At 56.2% G+C, this 27755-nt stretch overlaps 3 protein-coding genes across 6 annotated transcripts; all 3 read right to left on the bottom strand.

Annotated features, from left to right (window-relative positions):
- ST6GALNAC4 (ST6 N-acetylgalactosaminide alpha-2,6-sialyltransferase 4) lies at nucleotides 1-9102 on the bottom strand. 3 transcript variants are annotated; one of them, XM_057722359.1, is made up of 6 exons: nucleotides 8956-9082; nucleotides 8458-8544; nucleotides 6755-6940; nucleotides 3617-4029; nucleotides 1667-1774; nucleotides 6-803 (listed from the first exon to the last, which is right to left on the bottom strand). In XM_057722359.1, exons 2-6 carry the CDS (start codon nucleotides 8467-8469, stop codon nucleotides 614-616), a joined length of 909 nt encoding a protein of 302 aa, XP_057578342.1. In that variant the 5' UTR covers nucleotides 8470-8544; nucleotides 8956-9082; the 3' UTR covers nucleotides 6-613. The 3 variants fall into 3 exon arrangements, with proteins under 3 accessions (XP_057578343.1, XP_057578342.1, XP_057578344.1); XM_057722360.1 differs by lacking the exon at nucleotides 1667-1774 and having other exon boundaries at nucleotides 1-803; XM_057722361.1 differs by lacking the exon at nucleotides 8458-8544 and having other exon boundaries at nucleotides 9-803; nucleotides 8956-9102.
- A 4621-nt stretch (nucleotides 9103-13723) lies between these two features.
- On the bottom strand, nucleotides 13724-21631 carry PIP5KL1 (phosphatidylinositol-4-phosphate 5-kinase like 1). The gene is made up of 10 exons (XM_057724470.1): nucleotides 21549-21631; nucleotides 20531-20734; nucleotides 19278-19328; nucleotides 18926-19080; nucleotides 18585-18709; nucleotides 18049-18083; nucleotides 17904-17959; nucleotides 17028-17140; nucleotides 16577-16730; nucleotides 13724-14319 (listed from the first exon to the last, which is right to left on the bottom strand). Exons 1-10 carry the CDS (start codon nucleotides 21576-21578, stop codon nucleotides 14052-14054), a joined length of 1191 nt encoding a protein of 396 aa, XP_057580453.1. The 5' UTR covers nucleotides 21579-21631; the 3' UTR covers nucleotides 13724-14051.
- A 3202-nt stretch (nucleotides 21632-24833) lies between these two features.
- Nucleotides 24834-27755, bottom strand: DPM2 (dolichyl-phosphate mannosyltransferase subunit 2, regulatory). Of its 2 annotated transcripts, XM_057725306.1 has the most exons (5): nucleotides 27603-27755; nucleotides 27221-27310; nucleotides 26304-26406; nucleotides 25438-25509; nucleotides 24834-25252 (listed from the first exon to the last, which is right to left on the bottom strand). In XM_057725306.1, the coding sequence occupies exons 1-4, from the start codon at nucleotides 27603-27605 to the stop codon at nucleotides 25451-25453; spliced, it is 255 nt and encodes an 84-aa protein (XP_057581289.1). In that variant the 5' UTR covers nucleotides 27606-27755; the 3' UTR covers nucleotides 24834-25252; nucleotides 25438-25450. The 2 variants fall into 2 exon arrangements, with proteins under 2 accessions (XP_057581289.1, XP_057581288.1); XM_057725305.1 differs by having other exon boundaries at nucleotides 24834-25509; nucleotides 27603-27753.

Here is a 27755-nt window from a genome sequence, read left to right as displayed (position 1 = left end):
GTAGGTCTGCCCTCAAGACAACAGGTCAAGGGATTGCAGCGGGAAGAGGAGCCCCAACCCCTGCCCCCAGACACATGACAACAGCCGGGACAGGCTTCCAGAAAACACGTTTACCCGTACACTCCAGAGGTGGGCCTGGCAGTTACAGTTCAAGGGCCCCTTCGCCCAATGAACCCCAAGCTCTGGGCTGCCCCAACCGGGGCCACCAGCCTGGGAAGTGTGGCACCAAAGGCAGGTGGAGCGGGAGTGTGGAGAGGAAGGGCCAGGGCTGGCGCTTGGCAGAAATTCGTGGCGCTGGTGAGTGGCGGGCCGCTAGCCCCGGGGGGAAAGGCCACTGGACAGACTCAGAAGTGGGATGAACCCCAAAACAAAGACTCAGATTACTCAGGGAGCGGAGGTGGGGAGGAGGACACAAAGGCCACCATGACCCTCCACTTCTCCCCCTATGTCTGGAGGCCCGAGATGGCTCCAACGTCCCCGGGGTAGGGCAGGAAGGGAACTTCAGTCCGCTCGGCACATGGCAGGAGTCAGGATCCATAAATGAGATGCTTTTGGTGGAGTGTGGTTGGAACAGAGCCCTGGTGAAGGCGCTGTGGCCGGCTGGGCGATGGGGCTACTGCGTCCTCCAGGATGGGTGGGCGAACACGATGGGCCTCTTCTTGGCCCAGCGGGAGAACACAGCCTTCTCAGTGATGAAGCGGTGGGCGCTGCGGGGCGCCCGCTCGTGGGCCAGGTACATCTGACACTCGTCCAGCCGGCCCTTCTCGAAGTAGTGGTAAGGCACCGAGGGGTGACGCTCCTCCCTATGGGTGGGGAACAGGGACAGGCGTGAGGCACCAGAACATGCCCGCCTCCCACCAGACCCCGCCACCTACCAGGATCACCCCTCACCAGGTACTACAGGCCACAGAGCCCCACGCCTGGTCCCAGGGGAGGCCAGGACAGATAAAGGAGGAACAGGGCAGCCCTTGAGGATCCCAAAGGCCAGGGTTCAAGCCCTGGCTCTACTTCTTGCAAGCTGGTTGACTCTACCCCAAAGACATACCCCATGAGCCTCAATAACCCACCTGTAAAATGGGTATGGCGATATCTACCTTCTTGGCTGAAACCGCAGATCAAAAGATGCAAAGTGCCTGGTGCTGGGCTCAAGGTGAGGGACCCCTCATTCCCTGCAGCATGGAGCTGCCCGCCCTGCACACCCACCTACTCACTGGCTGTCTGGCCAGGTGCCATGGCAGAGGGCACACGGGCTACTGCCATCTCACCCACGTGCTCAGCAGAGAAGTTCCAGAAAGAACAAAGGGTGAAGACATGGGACCCTCTCAGTTCATTCAGTTACGTTAGTTATGATAACGTTGAACTACGATAACACCACAAGTCAAAACTTAGTTGTATGATCACTGACATACACATCAGCCCTGACGTTGTGCTAATAAGCACTGGGGTGGATTATTCTCTCTCTAAGCCTTTCCACAAGCTTCTGAGGAAACTGTGATTATTTTCTCTCTTTGACATGAGGAAATGGATGCTCTGGGAGGTGGCGGCCGGGCCCAAGGCCACACGGGCAGAGCGGAGGTTGGTATCCAGCCTGTTCCAGAGGCCGGGCTCTGTCCCACCCTGTGCCTCAGCCACCCGCTGGGAAGCCCACCCAGCTGGCTGGCCTGACCTGCAGTAGCTGTCGCTGACCATCCCATAGACCACGATCTCCTCACACAGCTCCAGGGCGAGAATCATGGTGAACCAGCCGGTGCTGAGAAAGGAGCCTGACTGCCTCCTGGCAGGGAGAGGGAAGCACAGTCAACCGGCCACGCCCCCCACCTCCACTCGGAGCAAGGCGGCCCCAGCCTCCGCTCTCTGAAGGCACAGTGCCGGTGCCCTCCCAGACGAGGGCCTCTCACCTCGACCCCTACACAGGGGCTCTTGGGGGAGGCTGGGGAGGGGGAAGATCCAGCCCCGGGCCAGGAGTGGGCAAAGGTGGAGGTGGGCACAAACCCAGGTCTGTTCAACCCCTCCCCACCCGTGCAGGACTTGAGAAAACCATCCCCCACCCCACCCCCAACAATGGTGTGGCCACCCTGGTCACACCCTCGCCACATCTAAGGGACCAAGTTTTGGGGAGACAGCAGGGGGCAGCAGAGCACAGTCAGTGAAAGTGGAGAAGAGAGTTGTCTGGAGTCAAGTGGTCTTCAATTCAAACCCTGAGTCTGCTCTGGGGCATCAGGTTTGTTCATGAACCTCTCTGAGCCTCAGTGACCCATCCATGAAATGGGGATAATTATAGGTGGTTATGGGGAGGGAACACTGTCAGCCCAGCTCCTCCCCCAAGTCCCAACACCCAACTCAGCAAGGGACTGTGCGGCCGGCCCAGGCCTCAACTCTCTCAAAGCACCAGCACCGGTTACTCTCTCAGCCGAGGGCCACTCACCTCCAACTCTACCAAGGGGTTGTGGGGTGGTTCAGTCGTTCAAACTGAACACCTCGCAAGCCCTACACTGGCCTCAACCGGCCCCACCCAGCGCTAACATTCTCAAGGCAGGCGGCAGCTGAGAGAGAACTGCTGGGAAGACAAGGAAACAAAAGTATGGGATGAAGGATGTCAGGCGGGAGGTGCTCCTTCAGACGGGGTCCACAGGACGCCCCATCCACATCTGAACACAAGGAATCATTCATGGGAGGATCTGGGGAAGGAACGGCACGTGCAAAGGCCTGCAGGTGAGAGCAGCATGGATGTCAGGAAGCCCAGATGGCCAGTGTGGCTGGAGCAGGGCAAGAGAAGGAGGATGAGGTCACAGAAGCCGGCAGGGGCCAGATCACACAGGGCTTGGGGAGGGGAGGAGGGGGGGAGTCTGGACTTTATTCTCCACGTGATGCGAAGCTGCTACAGGGTGAGGGCAGGTGACTGATGGGATGAATTCCCTGGGGCGGTTGGAGCTCAGGGTGCACGGGGTGCTGGGAGAGTGGGGTGGGGGCGGGGATGGTGGCTTAGGTCAAGGTGGCACCCGTGGACACAGGAGGAGATTTGAGAGCCCACTGTGTGTGGCAGGTCATAAAACAAGAGGAGTCAAGGGCAAAGCTCAAATGTTTGGCTGAAAAACTGGAGGCTGGAGGCCATATTTTCTGAGCTGGGGAGGCGGAGGGGGGAGCCAGTGCGAGGAGGAGGAGGACACGGGAGTCACAGCACTCTTTTGGGTGTGGGGTAAAATGAGGTCTTGAAGGCAGAGTGCTTAACCCGGTGCCTCATGCATGACAAGGGCTGTTAGAACTGTCCCCGTTTCTTTCATCACCAGGAAGGGACATCGGAGACCAGTTCCGGTCTCAGAGCATGCCCTCCAGAGGGAAGGGCTCCCTGACACGGTCCCACACGAGTCACTCCCTAGCAATGTGCTGGCAAGCCCAAACGCCCCTCCCCACCATTTGGAACTCTTCGTCTACATGATAATTCGATGAATGACAGCCCCTCTGATTTCTGTCCCCATCAGAGGGCAAGGCCATGTCTGCCCCTTTTACTGCTGAGCCCCCGCAACCTGACAGAGCAGACCCTCAATGGACCAGAGGCTCCTGGAGAAGGCAGGCCCCAGCTGCCAGGGAGGCCCCAGCAGGCAGGCTCCCAGCTCACCGATTCTTGCCCGTCTCGTCCTGGAAGACCTGGTCGCAGTAGGACATCATGCGCTCAGTGAAGGTGTACACCTGCAGGCCCGGGTACATCCTGGTGAGCTGCAGCAATGCGCGGTAGGTGCGGCCGCCCAGCGCCCGGTCCATGTGCTTCCCCTGGCCCCACACCACGTAGACCGTGTCGCGGGCCTGCTGGAAGTAGTGCGAGTAGTTCCGCAGCAGCAGCGGCACGCTCGTGTGGGAGATGACCCGCAGGGTGCTGCGCCGGCCCACGTCCGCCTCGAAGCCCACCGTGGGCGCCTGGTTCATGCGCAGCACACACTCAGCCCCATCAATCTCGGCGCCCAGGCCCGAGCCCAGCATCTGGCCCGAGCTGGACACCACGGCACAGCTGCGGCACGGCTCTCGGACCAGTGGCTGCACGGGGAGGTAGAGAGAAAGAAAGAAAGTCCTGGGCACACAGCTTCCACCCGCTGGCTCCTCCACCCAGGAACACCCTCTGACCACACCTGACGTCTGTATCGGCTCCAAGTACTTTATCAACCCATTTTGCAGATGCGGAAACCGAGACTGCGCAGCTGGAGGGACTTTCCCAAGGTCATGCCGATGACAAGTGGCAGAGCTAAGATTCTATGTTCAAGGCCCCATGCTTCCTTATCAGCCACATTCCTGACCTTGGTCTCCACTGCTGAGGCCCTAAGAGGCCCTACACTGCAGCTCCTCATTAGGGTTACACAAGCAAATATTTATAAAGCACTGAGGGCAGCGCCTGGCACAGACTGGGTGTCATGTATGTGTTTGTTAGGTAAATATGAACCTCAGCTTTTCAGAATCTCTCTTAGGTCATTTCTTCCTCTGCCTGAGTCCCATTCTCATTGTCCCCGTTTATAAGCAGAAGCAGTCTTTTGTGCTCACGACAACATCGGGAACCTCTGGTTCTGAGCCTGAACTCTGGTTCTAAGGCTGAATCCTGGCTCTGCTCCTTCCTACCTGTGTGGCCTTAAGCAGGTCACTTTGCCTCTCTGAGCCTCAATTTCCTCATCTATAAAATGGGGATGAAAATAGCATCTACTTGACCAGGTTGTGAGGATTCAATTAAAAATGCCTGGAGGGACTTCCCTGGTGGCTCAGTGGTTAAGAATCCGCCTGCCAATGCAGGGGACACGGGTTCGATCCCTGCTCTGGGAAGACCCCACATGCCGCAGAGCAACTAAGCCCGTGCGCCACAACTATTGAGCCTGCACTCTAGAGCCCACGAGCCACAACTATTGAGCCCACATGCCACAACTACTGAAGCCCACACGCCTAAGCCGGTGCTCCACAACAAGGGAAGCCACCGCAATGAGAAGCCCACGCACCACAATGAACAAAGAGTAGCCACAGCTTGCTGCAACTAGAGAAAGCCCGTGTGCAGCAAAGAAGACACAATGCAGCCAATAAATAAATAAATTCATATATGAAAAGAAATGCCTGGAGAGCAATCAGCACAGACCCAGGGCACACTAAGGGGAACCTCATTGTCCCCCAAGATGGGGGAGCTGAACCAACAAGCCACAAAACATTCACTGGGGTTCAGGAGTCAGGGCTCCCAGAACAGGACTTGCTGCCTACCCAAGGCCTCTGTGCCCTCCTGGGGGAACACAGGTTTATGGAGGCCTGTAAAGGATATGGGAACATTAATTCTAGTCAATGAAAGACACAGTGTCGGAGCCCACCCAGGGACATTTTATGTCCGACATAATGTTGATTTAAGGACTTGTAGCCCGATTTTCCACGGCCCAGCAATAAAGAACAACATTTCCTTACTCTGCCCTCAGTTTGAGCCTGGCCTGACAACTGGGCTCTGTTCAGATCCAAGGTCACCATCAGCCCCAGGAGGTGTTCTGCTTGTCCTACACAGGGTCTTTAAGACACTTGGTCCTTAATTTACAAAAATCAGCCCCTTTGACATGCCACACTTAGATTTTCTGCTCTGTTAACAAACTCAGAGGATCTGGCCACCCTGGGCCCACATCACCATGAGCTCTGAGCATCTGAAATGAACACTGGCCATGACCATGGAGGCTGGGATTGCGTCTACCCAGCCCACCTCGCCATCTGCCCCCCACCTGTGTGGCATTTGAGTTTGTTGCCCCCGCCCCAACTGTTTTTGCATCTTGATCAAAGATTCACGCAGCATCCGTTCTAAGCACCGTCCATGGATCATACAGTTGGAACTGCACAGCAACCCTACCGAGGTAGGGACTGTGCTGATCGCCTTTTACAGATGAGCCGACTGCAACTCAGAGAGGTAAAGACCTGAAACAGGTCTCTTCCCAGCCAGGGTCCCCTGACCAACACTCAGAGAGTCATCAGACTCCAAACTGGGAGCTTTCTACACTGGGTGTCGCTGGGGGATACCTTCGAGAAACCTACCAGATGGGGTTGCTGAAATCAGGATGAGGGCTGTAAAGTGCTCCAAAGCTCACTTGGCAGAGCAAACACGGGGAGATGCATGCCATGGGGCAAGGGCCTCAGCTGCCTTGTCACGCCCGGGCTCCACTGTCCCTGTCTCCCCCAGAGGGCATGCTCTGGGGCTGATATGACTTTCATCTGTGTCCCCAGCAGCAATCAGCACAAGGTAGGACACATCCAAGGTACCAAACACACACGTGCTAAACAAAGTTAAAGCTAAAGATGCTCGTATCACCATGATATGATGATGTCTGGCTCTCCCGCTGGACTGGGAGTTCCAGGTGGCCGCCCTGTCTCGCTCAACTTTTTTTTATCCCCAGCACCTAGCTGAGAGCAGCCAGGCAATATTTGTTGAATTTAAAAAAAAAAAAAAGACATTTGGGAATTCCCTGGCAGCCCAGTGGTTAGGACTCAGCACTTTCACTGCTATAGCCAGCGTTCAATCCCTGGTTGAGGAGCTAAGATCCCACAAGCTGCGCGGCTCAGCCAAAAGAAGAAAAAAAGACATTTCCTCTTGGAACTTGAGGCTCAGAGAGGTAAAGTGACTGGTCAGTATATGAGCAGAGAAGCCAAGCCCAGGGTCCAGGCTGGCCTGACATGAGCCAGTTCTCACAACCCCCACAGAGCTGGGGGGCACCCTGGCAGCCATGGCCGGGCCTAGCCCTGACATGTGGCCCAGCCAACTCACCTTGCCATCTGGCACGCTGCTGTAGCCACTGAAGTGCAGGGGCCCCGGCACAGTGGGCTTGGAGTTGATAGAGAGGTGGGGGTCCAGGCAGGAGGCCAGGCAGAAGGGCAGGCAGGCCCAGCAGCACAGCAGGACGTAGACAGCGGAGAAGCCCAAGGAGCACAGGATGACGAGCAGGAGCCGACCCTGGGGGAGACAGTGGCCATGGGGTGCGAGCGGGGCTTGTTGGGGCTCCTGGAAGCCTCCATAGGGGTGCTGCACCCCAGCCCCATGGGTCCAAATCCCAGCTCAGTCGTTCCCAGAATATCCGCAGAGGCCACCGTCTCTGTTAACCAGGCCTTCCTCTGTGCTGCCAGGCTCAGGGTACATGACCCTGAGATAAGCCCTATTGCTATCCTTATATTCTAATAAGGAAACCAATTTGGGGTGAAACGGGTAGCTCAAGGCCACACAGTAAGAAAGCAGGGGGGTGGGGCCTCAAAACCAGAAACCGTGCTCTTAACCAGAAGCCAAGGTGCGCTGTGCAGCCCTAGGTATAAATTTCTACCTCTCTGAGCCTGTTTCCTCTATGAAGTAAATAATGTGAACTTACTGTGAGAACACTGGCCAAAGCGCTGCACACATGAGGACAGGAGAGTGGCCCATCAGAAGGGCAACCAGCCCCCTTCAGACCCTGGGTTAAGACTGCCTGTATACCCATAGCCCATCCCCTCCCCGAGCTGACTCAGAGGCTGTCCCCACCCTTATCTGGGTCAGCAGACTGGGTGAGTAAAAGGATGGTAGAAGGAGATGTGAGGGGGCGTCATTCAACAAATGGTTTCGATAACTGAAAGCTGCAGCCCAGAGGCTCCCGCCTCCAGAAATCACGTGCCGAAGGCCATCTGAACCAGGAAGCCCTCCTGGCCCACTGCTGTGCGGGCTGACTTAGTGAGTACCCCCACCAAGCCTTCCAGGAGGGGCCGCTAGTGTGAGACACAACCCAGGCCTGCCCCTGTGAGCTGGGCCACCTTGGTCACCACCTGCGTCTCTCTGGGTTCTAACTTTCTCCCAGCCTGCCCAAGGCACAGGTCCTTCTGCCACCGCTCAGAAACCACCAAGCAGCTGGCTGGGGGCTCTTTGAAAATCAGAGGTGAAAAAGCAGTCCCCACCAGTCGCCCCCAGGCATATCCTGCCAGAGGCCCTCGCTTTTCCGCCCACAAGCCACTTCAGCATCTAAAAATAAATCTCTGTGTGGCCAGCTGTGCGGAGGAGGGGGTTCAGCCTCTGAGGCCTCAGGCTGTGCCTGGCACCTGGTCCCCTGACCACAAGAGACCCAGAGACCTTATTCAGGCAGCCGTGGCTGACTTCCCACGACACCCAAGGCTCTCGCCAGAGGCTCCTGAATAAAGTCAAGAGCAGCTAAACTGACCTGTCACAACATATCCCACTTGCAGGTAGATGCCTCACCTGGGTGACCTTGGATGCTCACAAGAGGTAGTACTATTATCAAGGCACTGAAACCAGAGAGGGAATGCCACCTGCCTGGGGGCACACAGCCTGCCAGATCAGGGCTGGACTTTGAGGCCAGTCTGCCCTTCTCCCCAGCTCAGGAGCAGTGGAGTCAGAGGTGAATGTCAGCCCTGGGGTGGGAGAGGCTACTGAGGCTGCTGTGTCAGAAGCCACCTCCAAGTCCCCTTGGGAGTCTTCCTCCTTCTGCCACTTACCGGAGCCTTCATGCTGTCACAGCCGCTCAGCAGCCCGGTGGCTGCTGCCTCCAGGGATCAGGCTGGGAAGGGATGGGAGCCAGGGACCTGCCAAGACCCAGACACTCAGAGCTGGGCCCCAGGCCTCTGAGGAAACTGCCCAGGGAAACTGAGGCAGGGGAGGGTAAAGGCCGGGATCAAGGCTGATGGGAATCAAATGCCTTAAGTCCCCAAACACAGAGAAGTCCCCATCCTAAAGGAGGTGGAATCAGTGATCCCTGGGAAACCTCCCGCCAACCCAGTCCCCATTGCACAGATGGGGAAGGAGAGGCAGACAAGAGGAGCCCTCGGCTCAAGGTCACCCATTGAGTCTGGGCCAGGGAGAACCAGGAGCCTGGAGCCTGGACTCCCATCCCATCCCTCCTACCTCAGTAATGGAGAGGCCTGGGGCGGGACAGGACGAGGAATTTCCACCCCACTCCCAGATTCCACCACCCCCTCACCCGGCCGGGCGCTAACCTGGAGGGCAGGTCGCGACGCGCCAGCTGCTCCCGCTCCACAGCTCGGAGCTCCATGGCCCGCGGGCCGGACGGGCCGGGCAGGAAGCCGGAGCCCCGGGGCAGAGGCGGCGCCGGCGCCGTCGCTGTCGCCGCAGCTTCTGGAGGCTGGAAACTGAATGTGAGCTGCCGGCGGAGGGGGCGGGGTTTGCCAGCACGGGGAGGAGACAGACGCTCTGGGGGCGGGGCTGAGCGGCGGGGCGGGGCCTACGAGCGCGACTTGTGCGGCGTGGGTGGGACGGTCGCGGCTGGCGGCGGAGGTGTGGCTTCTGGGACTGGGGACAGAGCCTCAGCAGCTGGCGGCGGAGTCTGAGCTCCAGCTTCTCCCTTCTTCCGCCCTCCCGCATCTCCCAAGCTCTTGCGGGAGGTGGGGTGGGCGGCCCACAGAGGAAAGGCATAGGGAGTGTCAGAGCCCATGTGCCGTGGCTCCCTTGTCGTCCGGACTGGAGTTTCCCCATTTCTGAACTTGGGCGGAGGGGGTGGGGCGGGAATTAAGCGGGGTTTTAGGCTCAGGCAGCCCCGGGTTTCAAGCTTGGTAGGGTTGCCAGATTTAGCAAGTAAGATACAGGATGCCCACTTATATTGGAATTTCAGAAACAGCCAATAATTGTGTTAGAAATCTGAAATTTCAGTGTAACTGGGCGTCCTGTATTTTCTCTGGCAACCTTACCCTGGACTACCTCGGGTGAGTTCACCTGAGCCACAGTTTTTCTCCTCTGTGGAGTGGGAGTGATGATAGCATCTACCTCCCAGAGAGAGAGTGCAGGGCCATCTTGTGGCAGAGCGAAGATTCAAACCCCGGGCAGTCACTGCAGAGCCAGAGCTCTGACCACCTACTTTTATCTCCCAAATGCCCCTGTTTTGTTGCAAGTTCCAGCGGGAAGACCAGGTTAGAATCACAGGACTGGGGATGTACAAAATATAATTCAATTCATGGGTCACTTGGTTTATTGCACACAATTCATGGGTCACTTGGTTTATTGCACACAATTAATGCGCAACACAGTGTAGTCAAAGTAGGGAAAACAGAAACCACTCCAAGGAGAAGTCTGGGAAGGTCGCATCTCAGCACGAGTCAGGCTCTGGTTCAGCTGAACCAGAGTCTCATGACAAATGTGAGTGGGAAGTTGCCTTCTGCTTCAACAGATCACCCGTCTGGAACAGCTCTCAGCAGCGTGGAGTCCTCTGGCAAAGAGGTTTCAGGTTGCTCAGCACTGTGGTCTCATTTTAAGGGATCTGCCTGTAGGGTGTAACAGTTATGCCCCAAGGAATCTCGTCTCTATCAGTCTCTGTGCCAAGGAGTCTTTCCAAGGAAACAAGTTCCTTACCTAAAGCAATACTTTTTTTTTTTTTTTTTTTTTTTTAGCTACACCGTAAGGCATACCGGACCTTAGTTCCTGGATCAGGGATCGAACTCGTGCCCCCTGCAGTGGAAGCTCAGAGTCTTAATTGCTGGATCTCCACGGAAGTCCCAAAAGCAGCACTGTTGATTTATCACTGTTAATTTATCACTCACAGTCCTGTACTGAACAGTTCACAGCAACCAATATGGAAGTTCACATTGGCCACTGTGACTCCGTCTTGAATTACTGAGTTTAAATCCTTTTAGTCTCACACAAGATGAGGAGGAATCATGGTACAAAAGAAGTCACACTATAACATTCCTCTTCTCAAAGTGTCCTCCAATTTCAAGCCAACTCAGTACAGGGCCCCTGCAGGTGCTGAAATGCATCCCATTTGAAGGCTCACCTGGGGTCCCTTGGGATTCAAGCTCAAGTGCATTCTGGGGCCAGAAAGTGTTGAAAGGGCAAATAGGGGGCAATAGGGAGAGGTGGGCCTGTGGTGAAGCGGAGAGCATACTTCCCATCTAACCTGTTTTTCTTTTTTACAAAATGCTTCATGGGACAGAAAGCTCATCTTACCAGATGCATTCCCTTCTGCAGGACCCTGGCTGAGAACCACCTTGGGCTCCTGCTCTGGTCCCATTTCAAACTCCATTTTCCTTTTTCTAAGAGGTGCTGGTGTGGACCCAATAGCGAGGTATCTGTTTGGGTATTGGCACAGCTCAGCAGCTTTCCAGGGCTGCGCACTCCACGTGCAAAGCCAAATTCCCCAAAGCCAGCGATCTAGGCCTCCATGCCTCTTCCCCTCCTGTTGGGGGACTGCTGTTGAAGCCGCCCTGCCCCCAGGGCCTCCTTTGAGCACAAGCCTTCCTTGTATCCCCCGCCTCAGCCTGGGCACACCTAAGTTCATTGTCTCTCCCTGGCCCCAACCCCAAGGGGAAAATGGTGAGGTGTTCCCTGTGCATCCATTGATCACCCACAATGGCTAGTGAAGTGACGATTCCTTCCCCGGAGAGGCAAATCCTCCTTTGATGAGACAGGAACATGCCCAAACGTCCCGGGCTCCCAGAGCAGATGAGGATCATACAGCCCCAGTGGAACTGACACTGGGAAGCCCCGCAGCCTCAGATGAAGCTCTTCAATTTGATTTTGACAAAAGTCATCTCTCCTTACCCTGATCTGAGGCCCTGCATGGTCTGAACTCCTGCCTCCTTCCTAATCACCGTCCACCCGTCCTGGCTGCCGTTCCAATCCCCGACTGCCCTGAGCGCTTTCCTACCTCAGGACCTTTGCACTTGCTCTGTCCTCTCCCTGGACTTCTCTATTCACATAGCCAGCTCTTTCTTGTCAGTCAGCTCAAATATTACCTCCTCAGAAAGGCCTTTGCCAATCCCTCTATCCAACACCACGACCCCATCCCTCTCGTCCCAATATGATTTATTTTTTTCATGGTACTTGTTACACTCTGAAATCACACTGTATATTAACTGGTTTTCTTGCTTATGGTCCACCTGCTCACTAGCCTCCAAGCTCCGTGTGGGCAGTCAGGCCAGTCATCAGTTAGGTCATTTCCAGCATGGGCACAGTGCCCAGCACACACTCAGCGCTAGATAATGTCTGTTGAATGAGCCACTTAGAAGAGCCAGGAGTCCTGGGCCCCGTGAGACCTTGGACAAGCCACTTCCCTTTCCAGCCTCAGGCCCTGCCTCAGCCCATTGCCAGAGACCCAAAGCGGGTAGGGGCTGAGCCATCCCCATGTATGAGCGTAGGGCCTGGGCCCTGTCTCAGCCTTGTCGGATCCAGACCCCAGGGAAATGTAGGGCCAAACCTCAGTTTCCTGCTGCGCTGTCCCTCCACCACAGAGTTTCCACGACCCACCCAGCTCCCTAGTGATGACCTTAATGCACTCTATGTCTCAACTTCCTGCTATGCCAGAACAAGAAATGCTCTGTGGCTTGTGCCAGCTCAGAAAGGTAATCACCCTGGGTCACCCACACAGCTAGGGGTGATGCCAATTATATATATATATATAATTTTTTTTTTTTTCCAGGAACCTGCACTCCAGCCCTGCAGCATAAGATTTCCCTTTCCGAATACGGGGATATGTGTATAAAAACAGATGATTGAACTTGGTGTACCCCCAAAAAAAATAAAAATAAAAATAAAAATAAAAATAAAAAGATTTCCCTTTCCTCTCCCCTCCCCCCACCAGCCATTTTTTCTCATTTTCTCTGAAGGCCAATGGAATGGCAGTGTTGGGTGTAACTAAGTGAATTTCCCAAAGTCTGGAATCATCCAGTCCCGGGATCAGGCATTGGCCTGCAAAGCCCCCCACCACCGCCTCACCACACTGTCCCCAGGCCCCCGAACTCCGACTACAGGGTAATGTTTCTTTCTCTCAAATGCCAGCCTCTCTCTTACCCCAGATCTTTTCTGTGTCCTTGGCTTGGGACCCTCCCAGAGCTGCATCGGATTCTTCTGGTCTTAGTTTAGAGGTTAGAGCCCCTCCCCAGCCCCGTCAAATAATTGGATAGGGGCTCCTTCTCTGAGCTCCACGGCCCCATATTCCTTCACAGGGCTCTGTCACACAGGCTGCTTTTGTCACTGTCCCCCGACTGTGAGTTCTGTGGCAGTGGAGTCTATGCCTCTTGCTGCACCCCAGGTCCCCATTTCCCAGCAGAGGGCCTGTCACATAGCAGGTGCTCAATAAATTTTTAATGGGTTAAATATTTCCATTTTAATGATCAGACCACTGAGGCACAGAGAGGTTTAGCACCTTGTCCTGGTCACACAGCCAGGCCCCAGAGAAGCTCTAGAAGAAAGGGCCACTTGGGCATGGTCAGATTGGACGGGGGTCAGAGGCAGGGCTGGTGTTTCCTGGAGGAGGCGGAAGGAAAGATCAGGGGCTCTGCAGGCAATTTGCTTCTCTGCTCCCGGTGATGTCTGTGTCCAGGTCCCTCAGTCTGACCACCAACCCCTGCTCCCATTTCACAGATGATAAAAGTGACTCCCAGAGGAGGGCAGAGCTTACTCAAGATCAATAATGGACCCCAGTCTAATGCTACCCAGAGCTGAAGCCCCCTCCGCAGTACCCTACCTTCTCCCACCTGTATCCCTAGAGGAGCAGGAGTAAGGGAGGCCAGCCCAGAGGGAGCCCAGAGGGAGGCTTGAGCCAGGGCAGGGGGTTGGGAGGCCTGGGTTCTTGAACTGGCCTTGCCACTTACCCATGCATAAGCCCCTTAAAGTCTTTGGGCTTCAGTTTCCCCATCTGGACGACAAGGGGGCTGGACTTGGAGGCTTCAGGCTCCCCCCTTCCCCAGTGAGGGCAGGGCTGCGGGAGCTGATGCATAAGATTACAGGCTCCTGAATCCAAAAGGCATAGTTGAGTCCTGGTTCCAGCATTTATTGCTGAATGATCTTGCTCAGTCCCTTCACCCCCTGAGCCTTCATTTCATGGTCTGTAAAAAAAGAATAATAGCATTTTTTTGTTTTGAGGATTAAATGAGCTAATGTAGAGGAGTCCTGGGCCCAATGCCAGGCACAGCATCCCCTGCAAAATGAGTTCATAGTATTCATTAGGGGGATGCTGCCCTCTGGAGGCCAACGGGAGGAACAGCAGCCGAGGAGAGCCCGACCCGCTGCCCGGGCCAGGCTGGAACCCGCATCTCCGGTGTGCGCCCATTGTCCAGATGGGGAAAGCACGGGTGGGCACTGGTCACTCGGTGTGCGCCTCCACCCACTGGCAGAGGCGACGGGCGTAGCGAGCCGGGCTGACGGTGGAGAAGGTCCGGCCTGGGTAGCGCAGCGTCTTCCACAGATGCTCCAGCCGCTTGCGGAGCCCATAGACGGTGGTGAGGTCCACAAGGCCCAGGAAATAGCGTTGCTCTGGCCCGTCCAAGATGTGTAGGGCGTTAGGGGCATCGGGCAACAGCCGGCGGTTCTGGGCTTCCGAATCCTCTAGGCTCTGTACCCCTCGCATAGACCTGGGGGCCGATAGGACGGTGAGGTTACCACCTCCTCCAGGGAGCCCCAGCCAATGGACCCTGTGAGCATGGCCAAGCTGCCCTTGGGTCATTCCCACACCTCCTGTGTGCCCGGACCTGCGATGTCAGATAAACTGGGCGACTGAGTAGAGTGCAGTTGACGGTCTATAGCTGAGCTGTCCATTAAGCAGCCACCAGCCAGCCACATGTGGCCAGTTAACTGAGCACTTAAATGTGGCCAGTCCCAATTGATAAGCGCAGTGTGTAAAATACATACCGAATTTCCAAGACAGTATGAGAAAAAGAATGCAAAATATCTCATAAATGTTTATGTTGATTAGATGATGAAATGATAAAAGTTTGCATGTAAGAAGTAAGTGAAATATATTATTAAATTATTTTTACCTATTTCTTTTTTACTTTTTAAAATGAGACTACTAAGGAATTCCCTGGTGGTGCAGTGGATAAGACGCCACGCTCCCAATGCGGGGGGCCTGGGTTCAATCCCTGGTCATGTGGGAACTAGAGCCCACATGCATGCCGCAACTAAGAGTTCGCATGCCGCAACTAAGGAGCCCACATGTTGCAACTAAGACCCAGCATAACTAACTAACTAAAATAAATAAATAAATAAATAAATAAATAAATAAATAAATAAATAAATAAAAACATTAAAATGAGGCTACTAGAAAATTTTAAACTACATGTGTGGTTCACATTAAATTTCTACTGGGTAGCCCTGGTCTAGAGCATTTGGGTCACACAGACTGTCTCTGCATTTAAGTGCCACATCACTTGGGGTAAGTCCCATATTTGGGTATTTCCAAAATTGCTGTTCGGGGTCATCCAACCCTGGAAGTTTCCGGGTGGCAGAGTTGAAAACTTCCCAAGTCCAACCCAAGTTAGCAGATGGTATGTCTTTTTGCCTCAAATTGTATTCCAAACCAGAAGATGCCTCTGGGTGGGCCCCCAATTCAAGCCAGAAGCAGGTTCAGTTCCCTAACGTTGTCCTCTTGTGATGGTGGGAGTTTGGGAGTGGGGGTCAGGGGGGTTGCTGAGGGCTTTATTCCTGCCTTGTCCAGATCTTGGGGCAAATAAGCCAATCAAAGAAAGCCCCATGCAGGCCCCAACCAATCAGAAACCAGTGGTCTGGGAGCCTGGACAGAGTGCTTGTACTCTCTGCAGTGCCACGGTTAACCTGGGGGTGGTGGGTTCTCAATGAGGGGCTGGGAACTGGGTGGGGGTAGGGCTGGGGCTGTGGTCGTTTACCAGCCAGCATGGAAAAACAACCATTGCATGCAAACTTGGGTTTACTTGCTGAATGACAGCTGTAATCTAAGCACCAGCTGGGGGTAGAGGGCAAGGGAGACGCTGACCTAGCTTGGATGGGCAGACTTGGGGGACTCTGTGCCCCATGGCAGGCATTCCACCATCTGGTCAGGATGTGCCCACCAAGCCACAGGTTTCGTGGGGAGACATTACTCTGGGTTGTGCCCAAGATTCACCCATCCCAAGGTCTTCCTCCAAGGGGTGGGGATGAGGGCTAGGGGAGTCGACATCATTTTTCACTTATCTTGTCCACCCATTGGATCAATGAACTTATTTCCTTGAAGTGCCTAACTTAATCCCTGAGTAATTCTGTTCAACCACAAAGGTGGGCCTTGGAGAATTGAAATCTCAGTAACTAACCAAGTACTAATATGAATCCTCGAAAGTCATTCTACAGCTTCACTTCCTCTCTCTGAGACTCAGTTTTCACATCTCTAAAATGGGAATGAGCCCATCCTCTCAATGAGGCTCTGGTCAGCATGTGAGGACTGACTGCACGTAAGAGGAAGGCAGCATGATGACACGCCAATGGTGATGACTTCAGGGTCCTCAAAATGAAATGACCAGGTTAAGGGGCAAGGGCTCTTTCCAAAGCAAAAATTAAATAGGTCTGACGTCTTCAATGGCTCCACATCCCCTTCTGCAAAATGGGCAGATTCTTCAAATCAGATCTGAAGCCCTTGTCCAACTGGATTTCACCTGGTCTTTCCCCTGCTGTGATCCATCTGTGCCTACTACCCCTGCCAGCCAGGCTTCTCCAGCCCTTCATCCTACACACACACACACACACACACACACACACATACGTACACACAAACACTGCACTTTCCAGTCTTCGAGCCTTTTCCCGTGTTGTTCCCCCACTACACCATCTGTCTTTTCCACGCTCTCATCACCTCACTCTTGCTGTTGCCTCTGGGGGGCCCACCTGGCTGTGCGGAAGATGAGGCTACTGCCGGGGCCCCTCTCATCCTCATGGAGACGCTGGAAGGCCATCAGGAGGCTGTAATCCAGCACGTTGAGCTCCCGGAGGAAGGCGGTGTCCAGTTCCATCTGGCGGAGGAGCCAGCTCCGCTGGGGCCCTGCCGGAGCATCAGTGCCCCCACCTGAGCGCTCGTCGTGTGCCAGGCATGGTGCTGAGGGCTCCACACACACCTGCCCCAGGAGGGCAGGTGTCATTACTGTCCCATTTCACAGATTAGGAAACTCATCTGTAATTTGCCTTGGCCACTTGGCTAGAAAGCTGTGGAACCAGGATTCTCTGCCTGACTCCAGAATCTGGGCTCTTAACAACTCAGGCAGAGCGCAGTGCTGGGGACACCCTTTAACTTCACTCTAAAGGGAGGAAGAGCAGGCAGTGACCATCCCCCGTGGCTCACCCAGATTGATGGTCTTGCCCTGAAAGTTGAGGTCTTTCAGCACCAGGACAAGGGGGCTGCCCTCTGGGGCAGGCTCCACCCAGCGGCTCACCTCGCAGCCCTTGATGTCATACCTGGAGGTGAGGGGTGGGGGAGACAGAATTCAGCTTTATACAGGCTTGAGACATATGGGGAACTCACAAGGTAATCATGAGAAACAAGAGCTTCCACTGGGCGACTGTTCAGAGTCTCAGTACAACCCCAGTCCACTACAGTCCCCATGTGAGAGATGAAGAAAAAGCCTCAGAGAGGTTTTTGTTTTGTTTTTTAATTTGCCCAAGATCACACAGCGAGCAAAGGGCAGAGCGGGGATTCCAGCTCAGGCCCATGAACACCCAGTCCAGCCTTTACCCCTACCTGTGCCTGCCTCTTAGCACCTTGTCATCCCTGGGGTATCCCAGACACGGGGGGCCAACCCTATGAGGGAGTCTGCGGCCCTGGGGAAACACCAGTGTGGAGCCCGCAGGCAGAGGCCAGGCTAGGAGGCTCAGAGGGCCACATGCAATCAGAGGCTGGGTTTGAATCCCTGCTCCTCACACGGTAGCTGTGTGGCTTTCCCCTCCTCAGTTTCTCATCAACAAAATGGGGATGATAAGCACAGCTACCCCTCAGAGGTGTTCTCGGAATGAGGAAGGTGGCGAATGCAATTGACCCACCACAGCGCCCGTTGCACACTGAGTGCTCAAGAGATGCTGGTCGTGGGAATCACTGTCTCTAACTCCTCAGGAGATCTTGGGAACATCCCTTCTCCTCCCTGGGCCTCAGTTTCGCTGTCTATCTAGTGAGTGTGGGTACTTCGGGCGGCACATTCCCGGTGGGGCTGGGAGGCCGACTCACCGCTCAGAGATGCGGCCGGCGGGATAGAAGACGCTCTGCATGACGATGAAGTATGTCTGGGGACGGGGGTAGGGAGTGAGGAAGGACAGGCTCTCACCCTCCAGTGCCCCCTCCAGCCCGGCCCCCTCGCCTCGGCCTCACCCACCTTCTTTCCCCGGGCCACGCGCAGACTGTGCACTCCTGGAAGGGGAGAGGGCGTCAGGTGAGGGGCCCCAAACTCGGCAACCCCGGGTCGAACCTGCCCTAGTCCCAGTTTCAGGCCACGCCTCCTTCTCGAGGTCCGCCGCAGGCCGAGCCTCCACGCTGCTCCCCCAGACGCCTTCCCCAGCTCGGGTCGGTATCCCGATTTGACCCGCCCTAGATTTAGCTCCAATGATGCCGCGTCCCCGGGCCTGACCTTGTCCATATATCCTCCTCCCGGGACTGTCCAATCCCAACCCCGCCCCTTTTGGGCCCCGCCCACAGACCCCGCCCTCTCCTACTTTGCGGCCTAGGCCCCGCCCCCTGAACTCCGCCCCCAGCCGGCCCCGCCTCCTGTCCAGTCCCCTCCACCTGGCTCGGGTTCATGTCCCCCACGCCCCCCATCCTGGAACCGCCCCACGCCCTCACCCCCTCCCCTCCTCGCTCGCTCTCTTCACCCCTCCCCTCGCCCCGCAGTCCCGGGTCCCTGGCCGGTCGTACCCAGAAACCGCGCGAGCAGTGAGTGTGGGTGCCGCTGCAGGTGCTGCACGTAGCGGGGCAGGTGCGCGAGCAGCGCCCGCACCTCCTGGCGCCGCAGGGTCTTCAGGAAGAAGCGCTGGTCGTGACTGGGGGGCGGCAGGGAGAAGTCACTGACCAGGCGGGGCAGGAGCTGCCTCCTCACCGGCCCTCTTGTCTCCTGTCCTGGCCCTCAGTCTCTCCTCCATCTGACCTCTATCTTGCCCTGATCCAACCTGACCTGGCCATTCTGTCTCTCTCCTCAAGCTCCCCCTTCCACCCCGGACACCACCCCCACCCCTTCCCCACCCCTGGCGCCAGCTCACGACAGGAAGAAGCTGGCCTTGCTCTTGGAGGTGCTGAGGAACTGCAGGTAGGGGCCGCCGGGACCCAGCGCGGCCTGATAGTCCTCCTCTGCCAGCCCTAGGGAGCGCCGCAGCCGGGCGAAGGCGGGGCCCGCCAGGGTGCCCAGCTCGAAGCCCTGCGAAAAGGAATAGCAGCCCCAAGAGTGTCCCTGGGGCCCAGGCATGTGCAGGAGGCCCCGGCACAGGAAGGTCAGGGTAAGCACACCCTTCTGGCAAAGTCTGGGGGCAAGCCATCACTCCCACTGCACAGATGGGGAAATTGAGGAGAAGAGCAGAACACACTCCCTCCCATGGTAAGTCTTGGGCTTCCTACCTCATGAACCTGGGTCAGGACCTCAGAGAAATCCTCCTCCGTGGGCAGCCCCTGTAGCAAGGAGCAGAGGGGCTCTGAGCAAGTCCCAGGCCCCCAATGCCAGCCTAGAGTCTCCAAGCATCCTGCACCTGACCTTACCCCTTTTGCCCCAATTTGATTCCTGCAGCCAGTGGGGACCACTCTGTGTGCCTGAGTTGGGCAGACAGACTGCTAGCCTTCCCGGAGCTGGAGGGAGGATGAGAGTGACCCGAGGCAAGTCCTAGGTGGGTCTCATCCACTGCTGGGTTCCCAGCACCAGTTTCTGAGTTAGAGCCTGACACATGCGCCCAGACTCACGTTGGCCAAAGTGTCACCGGATGCCCTCCCAGTAAAAGGGGGTGGCCTAGAAGCCTAGGACTGCCTGACTCAGCCTGGGAGGAGCAGGATCAGAGAAAGCTTGCTGGAGGAGGTGCCCCCTAAGCTGAAAGCTGAAGGGTAGTGGAGAGGAGGCGCAGGGTGCTCATAGGAGCAGGAAAAGCAGTGGTGGCCACCAGGAAGGGAAGGCGAGCCTGAGTGACTGAAGTGAGGAAGGATGGACTGGGAAAGAGGCTGGTCAGTTGGCCCTTGGGCTTGAGCCAGGCTGAGTACTGGGGAGCCGTGGAAGATTTTCAGCAAGTGATGAGATTTAGAGGACTCCTACTCTCTCCCTGGACCTCCAGGTCCCTGTGCTAGGGCCTGGCTCATGGGATGTGGTCACACTGTGCACACGCGTGCACACACGGACAACACACATGCTCACCGGGCTGTCCAGTTGCTGAGCTTGCAGTGGGCGACGCTTTCTGCTGAGCCAGCCTGGCCCCAGCCTGAGCTCCGGGGAGGATGGGCCAAGCTGGTGGGGTGGGGGCGGGGTCCCTTCTCAACCACACACCCTGGCAGAACCGGGAGGGCCTCAGAGACCAGGGAGCACAATCCCTCCCACCCATTATACAGATGGGGACACTGAGGCCCAAAGAGAGGCAGAGATCCACCTAGATTACACATCAACCACCTGGGTCAGGGGTTTCCTCTCCCTCCCAGCACACCCTGGGCTTTCTGGCTTCGTGGCCTCAGCCCCCACCCCAGAATGTGCCTCTCTCCCTTTATCGAACCCCTGCCTCCCTCCCCTTCTATCTAGCCCTCTCTGATCCCCAGCCCTGCAGTTTTAGCAGGACAGGGCATCAGCCTGGTCTTGCTGTCAGTGCTGTGGAGGTGCACAGGACAGACTGGCCACTCACCGTGGGCGGGTGGTCCATGGACACTTGAGTGGCAGCCCACAGCCCTGCCTGCATCATACACGTCAGCCGGTGCAGCTCATGCCCTGGGTCAATCTCAAACAGGCCCAGGCGAGACTGCTTGTCTCGTAGACGCCAGAGGAGGCCACGGCGGCCAGAGCTTGAGGTGGCAGCTCTGCTTCTAGCCTCTGGGGAGGGGGCCAGGACCTGGGGCGGGAGGCGCCAGAAGCCATGAGCATGTGACAGCAAGCATCCCACAGGGGAAAGACCCTGGTCTGAGTCCCATATCCACTGCTTGTCAGCTCTCCCCTCATCCCTCTCTGCCTCAGTTTCCTCAGTTGTAAAATGCAGATAAGGCTGGTACCCACCTCACTGGGCGTTGTGAGGGGACAGTACCTGGCCTGCCGGCAGCACCCAAAATAGTGATGGTTATTACCGGTAGGTAGAGGATTCATTCTGCAGCCTCTCCCTAGCTTAGGTAAATCACCCAACCTTTCTATACCTGCTCTCATCTGCAAAATGAGAACTGTAATAACTCCTTCGTGGCAGGTATAACTGTTGTTACTGTTGAGTTTGAGCATCGTGTACAGGAACTCCTTATAGTAGGAGCCGTGATGTCAGTGATTCAGTCATCTATTCTACTCGTCTATGCCGAGTTCCTCCAGGCCAGCGCCGGAGGGTCAGCTCGAAGCCGAGATCATAGCTGCTGACCCGATATCAGTGGTCACCCACCATGTGCCCAGCACTGGCTGAGAGCTTGACCTCCTAACGGCCCTATGAAGGAGAAGCTTTAATCATTGTCTCCATTTTCCCGATGAGGAAACCGAGGAAGTTCTCGGGGGATACCCGCCGGACTGCCCCCTTCAGACCTGCGGCCCCATGTGGGTCGTATCCAGTCCCGCCCAGTGCAGGACCCCTTCTGGGCTTGGATGGGGGTGTGTCCTCCCTGCACTGGGAGGGGAGACCCTGCCCCTGTCCTCCATCCCTTTCCTTTCCTATCCTCTCTCGGGTCTGCACCTACCTCGCGGGGCCCAGGGCTCGGAGCGGCCATCGCCCCCGCAGCAGCTTCCCCGGGCTCTGGCCGCGTCCCGCGCAGCCCCGCAGCCCCGCTGCAGGAGCCAGGCCCCGCCCCTGCTTCTGGACCGACCAATCGCGCAATGCCAGGCACGGCTGTACCCAATCCGAGAGGGGGCGCCGGGGGCCTCATGTGGGTCCCGCCTCCCGGGCTGCAGCATCTTTCGGATCTCGGTCCAGGGCGGGGCGGGGCCGCCGCGCGTTAGTTAGGGTCCCAAGGGGGGAATGACCCCACATTCCCTTCCTGGGGTGGGAGACTCAGGTCTCGGGGCGCTGGGGGGAGGCGGGTAACCTAAATCCAGTGCCGCCCACCCACTCTGGCGAGAAATTCCCACCGATCGTATTTCGGGTGAGGAAACTAAGGTCCAGAGAGAGAAGTGACTACCTCCAGGTCACACAGGAAGTCAGGGACATTCACTATGGACCAAGAACGGTGTAGGCCAGGCGGGGGGCGGGAGGCAGATTTTAGTGGTGAGTGAGAGGGAGGAACACAGATGCCAGCGTGAGCTTTTAAAAAGCATAAATCCTATGATGTCACTGTCATGTTCGAAGCCTTCAGTGGCTTCCCACGGCACTGGAATAAAGTGCAAACATCTCGGCATGGCCCCAGGCCCATCTGCCCACTCTCCAGCCCCATCTCAAATCACTCTCCCTGTATCCAGCACACGGCCACAGGGGCTCCCTGCTGGCCTTTGGCCACCAAACTCTTTCACACCTCCAGGCTTTTGCAGGTGCTGTGTCCTTTGCCTGAAATCCTCCCCCACCCCCCAGACTGGATTTTCTTTATTCCTTACCACCTTTCTCAACTGTGTCCCCTCTGCTCAGTCACGATCACATCACTGTTTTATTTTCTTTATCACACTTAACACTGTCAGAGACTGTCTTGTTCATTTATTTGTTTATTTATCCCCTCTCCCCCACCCAGAGTGGGAGTGCCAGGAGGGCAGGAACCATACCAGGCTCCATGCCTGGCTCAGTCCCTGGCACCACCCGGTGTTTGAGAAGCATACGCTGAACCAGTGTGAGGAGGATGTCCAGAGAACCTCAGTGAGTCCCAGGAAATGAAAGGTCAGTGGGACTGGAGTGAGGAGAGCTCAAGCGAGCATGCAGGCTCCGTGGGAGGGAGAGGGATGGGAACCCAGAGAAGCATTTAAGTCTGTGAGAAAGGTGCTCAAGGAAAAAAAAAAAAAAAGATGCTCAGGGACTTCCCTGGCCGTCCAGTAGTTAAGAGTCCAAGCTTCATATGTGGAATCTACAAAAATGGTACAGATCAACTGGTTTGCAAGGCAGAAATAGAGACACAGATGTAGAGAACAAACATATGGACACCAAGGGAGGGGGAAGCTGGGCGGGGAGGGGGAGGGGTTGGGGTGGGATGAATTGGGAGGTTGGGATTGCCATATGTACATTACTAATAAGAAAAAAAATCAGATTGTACACTTTAAATGTATGTAGTTTATTCTATGTCAATTATATCTCAACAAAAGCACTTAAAAAAAAAAAGTCTGAGCTTCCACTGCAGGGGGTGCGTGTTCGCTCTCTGATTGGGGAACTAAGACCTTGCATGGTGTGTAATGTGGCCAAAAATTTTAAAAAATAATAAAAATTTTTTAAAAATTGTTCAGCTGTTTTCAAAAGGCCACTGGTTGTCGTGCAATCAGATTGGAGGGGGCTGTTGTGGGCAGGAGAGAGCAGTGAGGAAGCCTTTGGTGATTTAGGGCAGAGGATGGTGGCTTTGCATCTGGAAGGTGATGGGGGAGGGGAAGGAAGAATTGACAGGATTTGGGGTCATGTGGCTGGGGGGCTGGAAGAGGAAAGCCAAGGTCAGTGACTTCTGGCTGATGTCAGGGATACAGGACGCTGATGCAAGGGCAGGGCACGGCAGGTGAGCCAGATTTGTGCAGGGGGAGAGTGGGGAGTCTGAGAATTCAGATCACGACAGGGTGAATTTGAGGTGTCACTACAACAGCCGACGGGGATGTCAGGTGGGCCGCTGGTACACATGCAATTCACAGGGGCTCGGGAGAAAGCTGGGCTGGAGGTGAGCCCAGGTGAGGACAAGGTCACCCATAACAATGTGGGGCGAAAAGACCTGTGAGAAGTCCTGAGGAACCCACCCTCTTGTGGCAGAACGGAGGAGCATGAGTGCGAGAGAGAGCATAAAGTAGGAGAATGGGTCATCCCGAGACTGAGGGTGCACCCGGGGGGATGTCACCGGCCAAATGTGGCGGAGGGGTCAAGGAAATGTGCTTTGGACTTAAAGACTGGACAGCACTGGTGGTCTGAGTGCAGCCCCCCTTGAACGCTGCCAAACACAGCAGAGGTGAGCAAACGCAGGGAACGGGTGTGGATACATGCCCTTTTGGGAAGTTTGGCTGTGAAGGGAACAGACCTGGAGGGAATTACTGGCGTGATGGAGGATCCCTTAAATGGAGCCTGTAACACATTCATTTAACTCTGGAAGACATTGTTGAGAGGCAGAGGCTGTTCCCTTCAGAGGGATCATCAGACTGGAAGCTTCTGCTACAGCAGTGGGAGAGGACAGGACCCAGAGTCCAGGTGGGCAGCTCTGCTTGGACTGGAGGATGGAGAGAGGAACAGGTAAGGACAGAGCAGGTGTGCCTGTAGTTGGCCTCTCTTCACTGATGAGGGGGACACCTCTGCTAACTGGAGGAAAAATGACTGTCCAAGGAGTGAGGGGATGGAGGCTCATATTGTGAATGGGAGAGCTGGCTGCCCAGTGGGGCACGGTGGGATTGCTGGGGACTAGGGCTGGGGCCTGTGCCAGTCAGCCTGAACACAGTGGAACCAGCCCTGCTCTGGCTCATAGCCCTCTGCTCAGAGCCACGCTAAGTTGGGCTGCTGGGTACAAGAGACAGATGACAGGCTTGGGCTTTTAGGGGACTGGCCTGAGGGTCCTTAAAATACCAGTGCCAGCTGACTGGGCTGGCACAGGGGAGGTGCGGTAAAGGCTGATGTGGCGTCTGGCAGATTGCCGGGCCTCCGCAGACTCCCAAGCTGTGAGCTGCACCAGGCCAGACCCACATCGGTCCCGGTCCCTGCTTTATCCTGTGTCCAGCACAGGGATGATCCAGAAGGCACCTGAAGCACCCTCATTGCACAAACCAAGGTCTCCTGACCTGAGACCAATGCAGAGGCCAGCTCCCAACCCCTCTCCAGCCCCAGAGCAGCCCAGTCCCCGGGGCAGGGATGACACTGAGACAAACACACCATCAACGTTTATTGTTCAGCTCTCTGCAACAGGCCAGCACTGAGGCTGGGGGGCTGGGCTTCCATGAGAAGTGGTCAATCCGGGGCGCCCCCCCCCCCCCGGCCGGGACCACCTTAATGTGCCCTGGGGCCTGGGTTCTCCAGGTCCAGAAATCCTTGTGGGGTCTGGGGTATGTCAGACCCACAAAAGCTGCCTTTGTGGAGGAGGAGGACATGGGGGAGAGGTTACATGATGCCCTAAAACCTGCCAAGTCCAACAACAGCATGTGACATGAGGGAAACTGAGGCAAGAGAACCGAGGAGAACCGAGGGATAAAGTGACAGGGAGTCTGAAGGTAAGGTGGGGAGGACCAGCATCTTCCAGGCCCTGAGCCAGAACAGGGTGAGAGGTGACTTCCAGGTACTCCTCCCTCCTGGCTTCTGGAAGGGGGAACAGGGGAGGAGCAGGGGCTCTGGTCAGTCAGGGGTGAGTCCTGAACAGCTCCATCCCCCGGGGTGGGGTCTGCAGGGCAGCCAGGCAGGGCCTCAGAGCCTGAATGGGTCCTGTGAGCCCCCACCCGTGGTCTGTCCTGGAGAAGAAGCAGAGAAGGGGCCGGCAGCCTCACCCCTGCTGGGCGTTCAATGAGCCTTTTTGGTCACCTTCTGGTTCTTCAGCATCACGTAGGTGATGAACACGCCTGGAATGCACAGACCAGAAAGGTCAGGAGAGATCCTAGCTCAGGGCTGCTGGGAGGCCAGAGCGGGACACAGGCATGGCAGAGTGACCCACACAGGGGGCCAAGCACCTACCCAACCACCCTCCAGGCCACCTGGTCATCTTCCTAGTTGTTCATCAAGCCACGCATCCACCCACATTCATTCAACAAACATCAGCTGAGTGCCTACCTCAGGCAATTTGCTGAGTGTTGCGCTTCCAATTCTACAGGGAATAAGATCCACCCAACCATCCACCTCCTCACCCAGTCAACCACCTGTCCACCTACCTACCCACCCACTCAGCATCCATCATCCACCCACTGCATCTTCCAGACAGCTGACTGCTGACTCATCAAAACCACTTGCTTGAGCACCAACTCAGTGCCACAGCTTGTGCCGGGGGCTGAGGACGCAGTAATAATAAAGCCACAGTCCCTGCCTCTACGAGGCCCACACACTAGACCATGGGAGACAGAGAGGTGCAGGAATCATGGGCCAGGGTGACAAGGAGGTGAAAGGTGATGGAGGTATGAGCAGAGTGCTGGTGGAGGGAGCAGGAAAAAGGGTGACATCCCATTAGAGTCCAGTGAGCCTGAGACATCAGGAGGACTGACTTAAAGCCCTGAAGGATGAACAGGGAAACCCCAGGGGATGAGTCGGGGGCAAGGAGCTTCCTGCAGATGTACAGCAAGTGACAAAGTGTAGCAGCATGTTCAGGGCTAGGAGAGGGTCGTGGGGTCCCTCAGTCACCCTGCCCAGGGTTGGGGGAACTTACCCACAAACAGGAGCAGCACGAGGCCAGCGGCCAGTGGGATGGCAACGGCATAGGCTCGGGGCAGGAAATACTTGTGGATGACATGCTGACTGTCGATGAATGGCTGGCACCGAGGGCAGAGCTCTGGTGAGCATTCTCGTCCTGCTCAGCTCCCCCCAAGCCCAAACATCCCACCTCCTCCGTCTCCAGGGCTGACCCCATCCAAGTGCTGAGGACTGCACTTGCTTTTCTTTAAGAGGATCGCATTTGGGGTGCCTTGGTTTGTTCCCTTCCTTCACCTCTCTTATAGTTGTGTACTGGACACTTGCCTGGTGCCTGCCCTAGGTTGGGGCTGGGGACCTGGCAGGAAACAGAAGACCAAGGACCTGCCCTAAAGCCCCCACAGCTTAGCAGTGGCAAAGGGTACATGAGGAATCCTCGAGTGACTCCCAACCTGGGCTCTAAGGTCTTCTTTACTCCCATTTTTTCCCAAAGGATACCAAGTTCTGCAGGATTTTGCCTTCCAAACAAACACTACACGTTTAAAGCAGTAACCAAGAAATTTTCCCACAGGGGGAAAAGAAAATAAAGACTGTCACAAAATCCATCGGCACCTGTCATGGCCAGGGGCCCGCAGGATAACCAGAAAGACTAGAACTTCTATCCAAGGCAAAGTAAATCAAGGACAGGACTAGACAGTGTAGCGGTTAAGGATTCCACCTTGGGCCTGCACCTTGCCCCTGAGCTTCCGCTTCCTCGTCTATAAAACAGGGACGCCGCTAGCATCTTCCCCATAGTGCTGTTCTGCAGCTTTCGCGAGAGAGGCAGGAAAAGCACCTAGCACACTGCCTGTCACACTGTAGCTGCTTAAATGATGTTAGGAGCTGGCTTCAAGATCCAGGGCTGGGAGGTGAGAGAGGGAGGGGAAGCACACATACCAAGAGAATCACCCAGGCGGTGTAATAGATGAAGATGATCAGGCTAACGGCGACGAGGCCGAGTCCCACCACCTGGTCTGTTCCCGTGGCCTGCAGAGAAGGGAGCACTCAACTGCGGGAGCGATCCTCCACTCAGGTACACTTGCGGAGGGGGGCGTTGCAGCCTGGTTACGCCCACTCACTCAGCCGACGTGTCTGACGTGGCTGACTAGCTTTCAATTTCTAGGCCGGGAGGAGAGAGTGCCGGGCCGACGCCTATCACCCGTACGATGGGCCGGCGGGGGAGCGACCCCGGCTCCGAGTGCCCAAGCCCCAGCTCCTGAGCCGACCTAGGACGCCACCCCCAGACGCCCCAGTCTCCAGCACCCGGCCCACAGCTCACCATTTCCCCAGCGCTCCGGGCACCGGGTCAGCAAGCCTCATCCGGTTCCGGACCCGGGTCCTTCTGGCCTTGGGCCGCGGGGCACGCCGGGAGTCGTAGTCCTTAGGCCGTCCGGGACCATGTCGCCCGAGACAGGCGCCGCCTTCCCTTTGC

Source organism: Hippopotamus amphibius, chromosome 2 (assembly GCF_030028045.1).
Source record: "Hippopotamus amphibius kiboko isolate mHipAmp2 chromosome 2, mHipAmp2.hap2, whole genome shotgun sequence".
Lineage (NCBI taxonomy): Eukaryota > Metazoa > Chordata > Mammalia > Artiodactyla > Hippopotamidae > Hippopotamus > Hippopotamus amphibius.
Note: the sequence above shows the minus strand (reverse complement) of the source record. Positions and strands in the feature narration are given on the sequence as shown.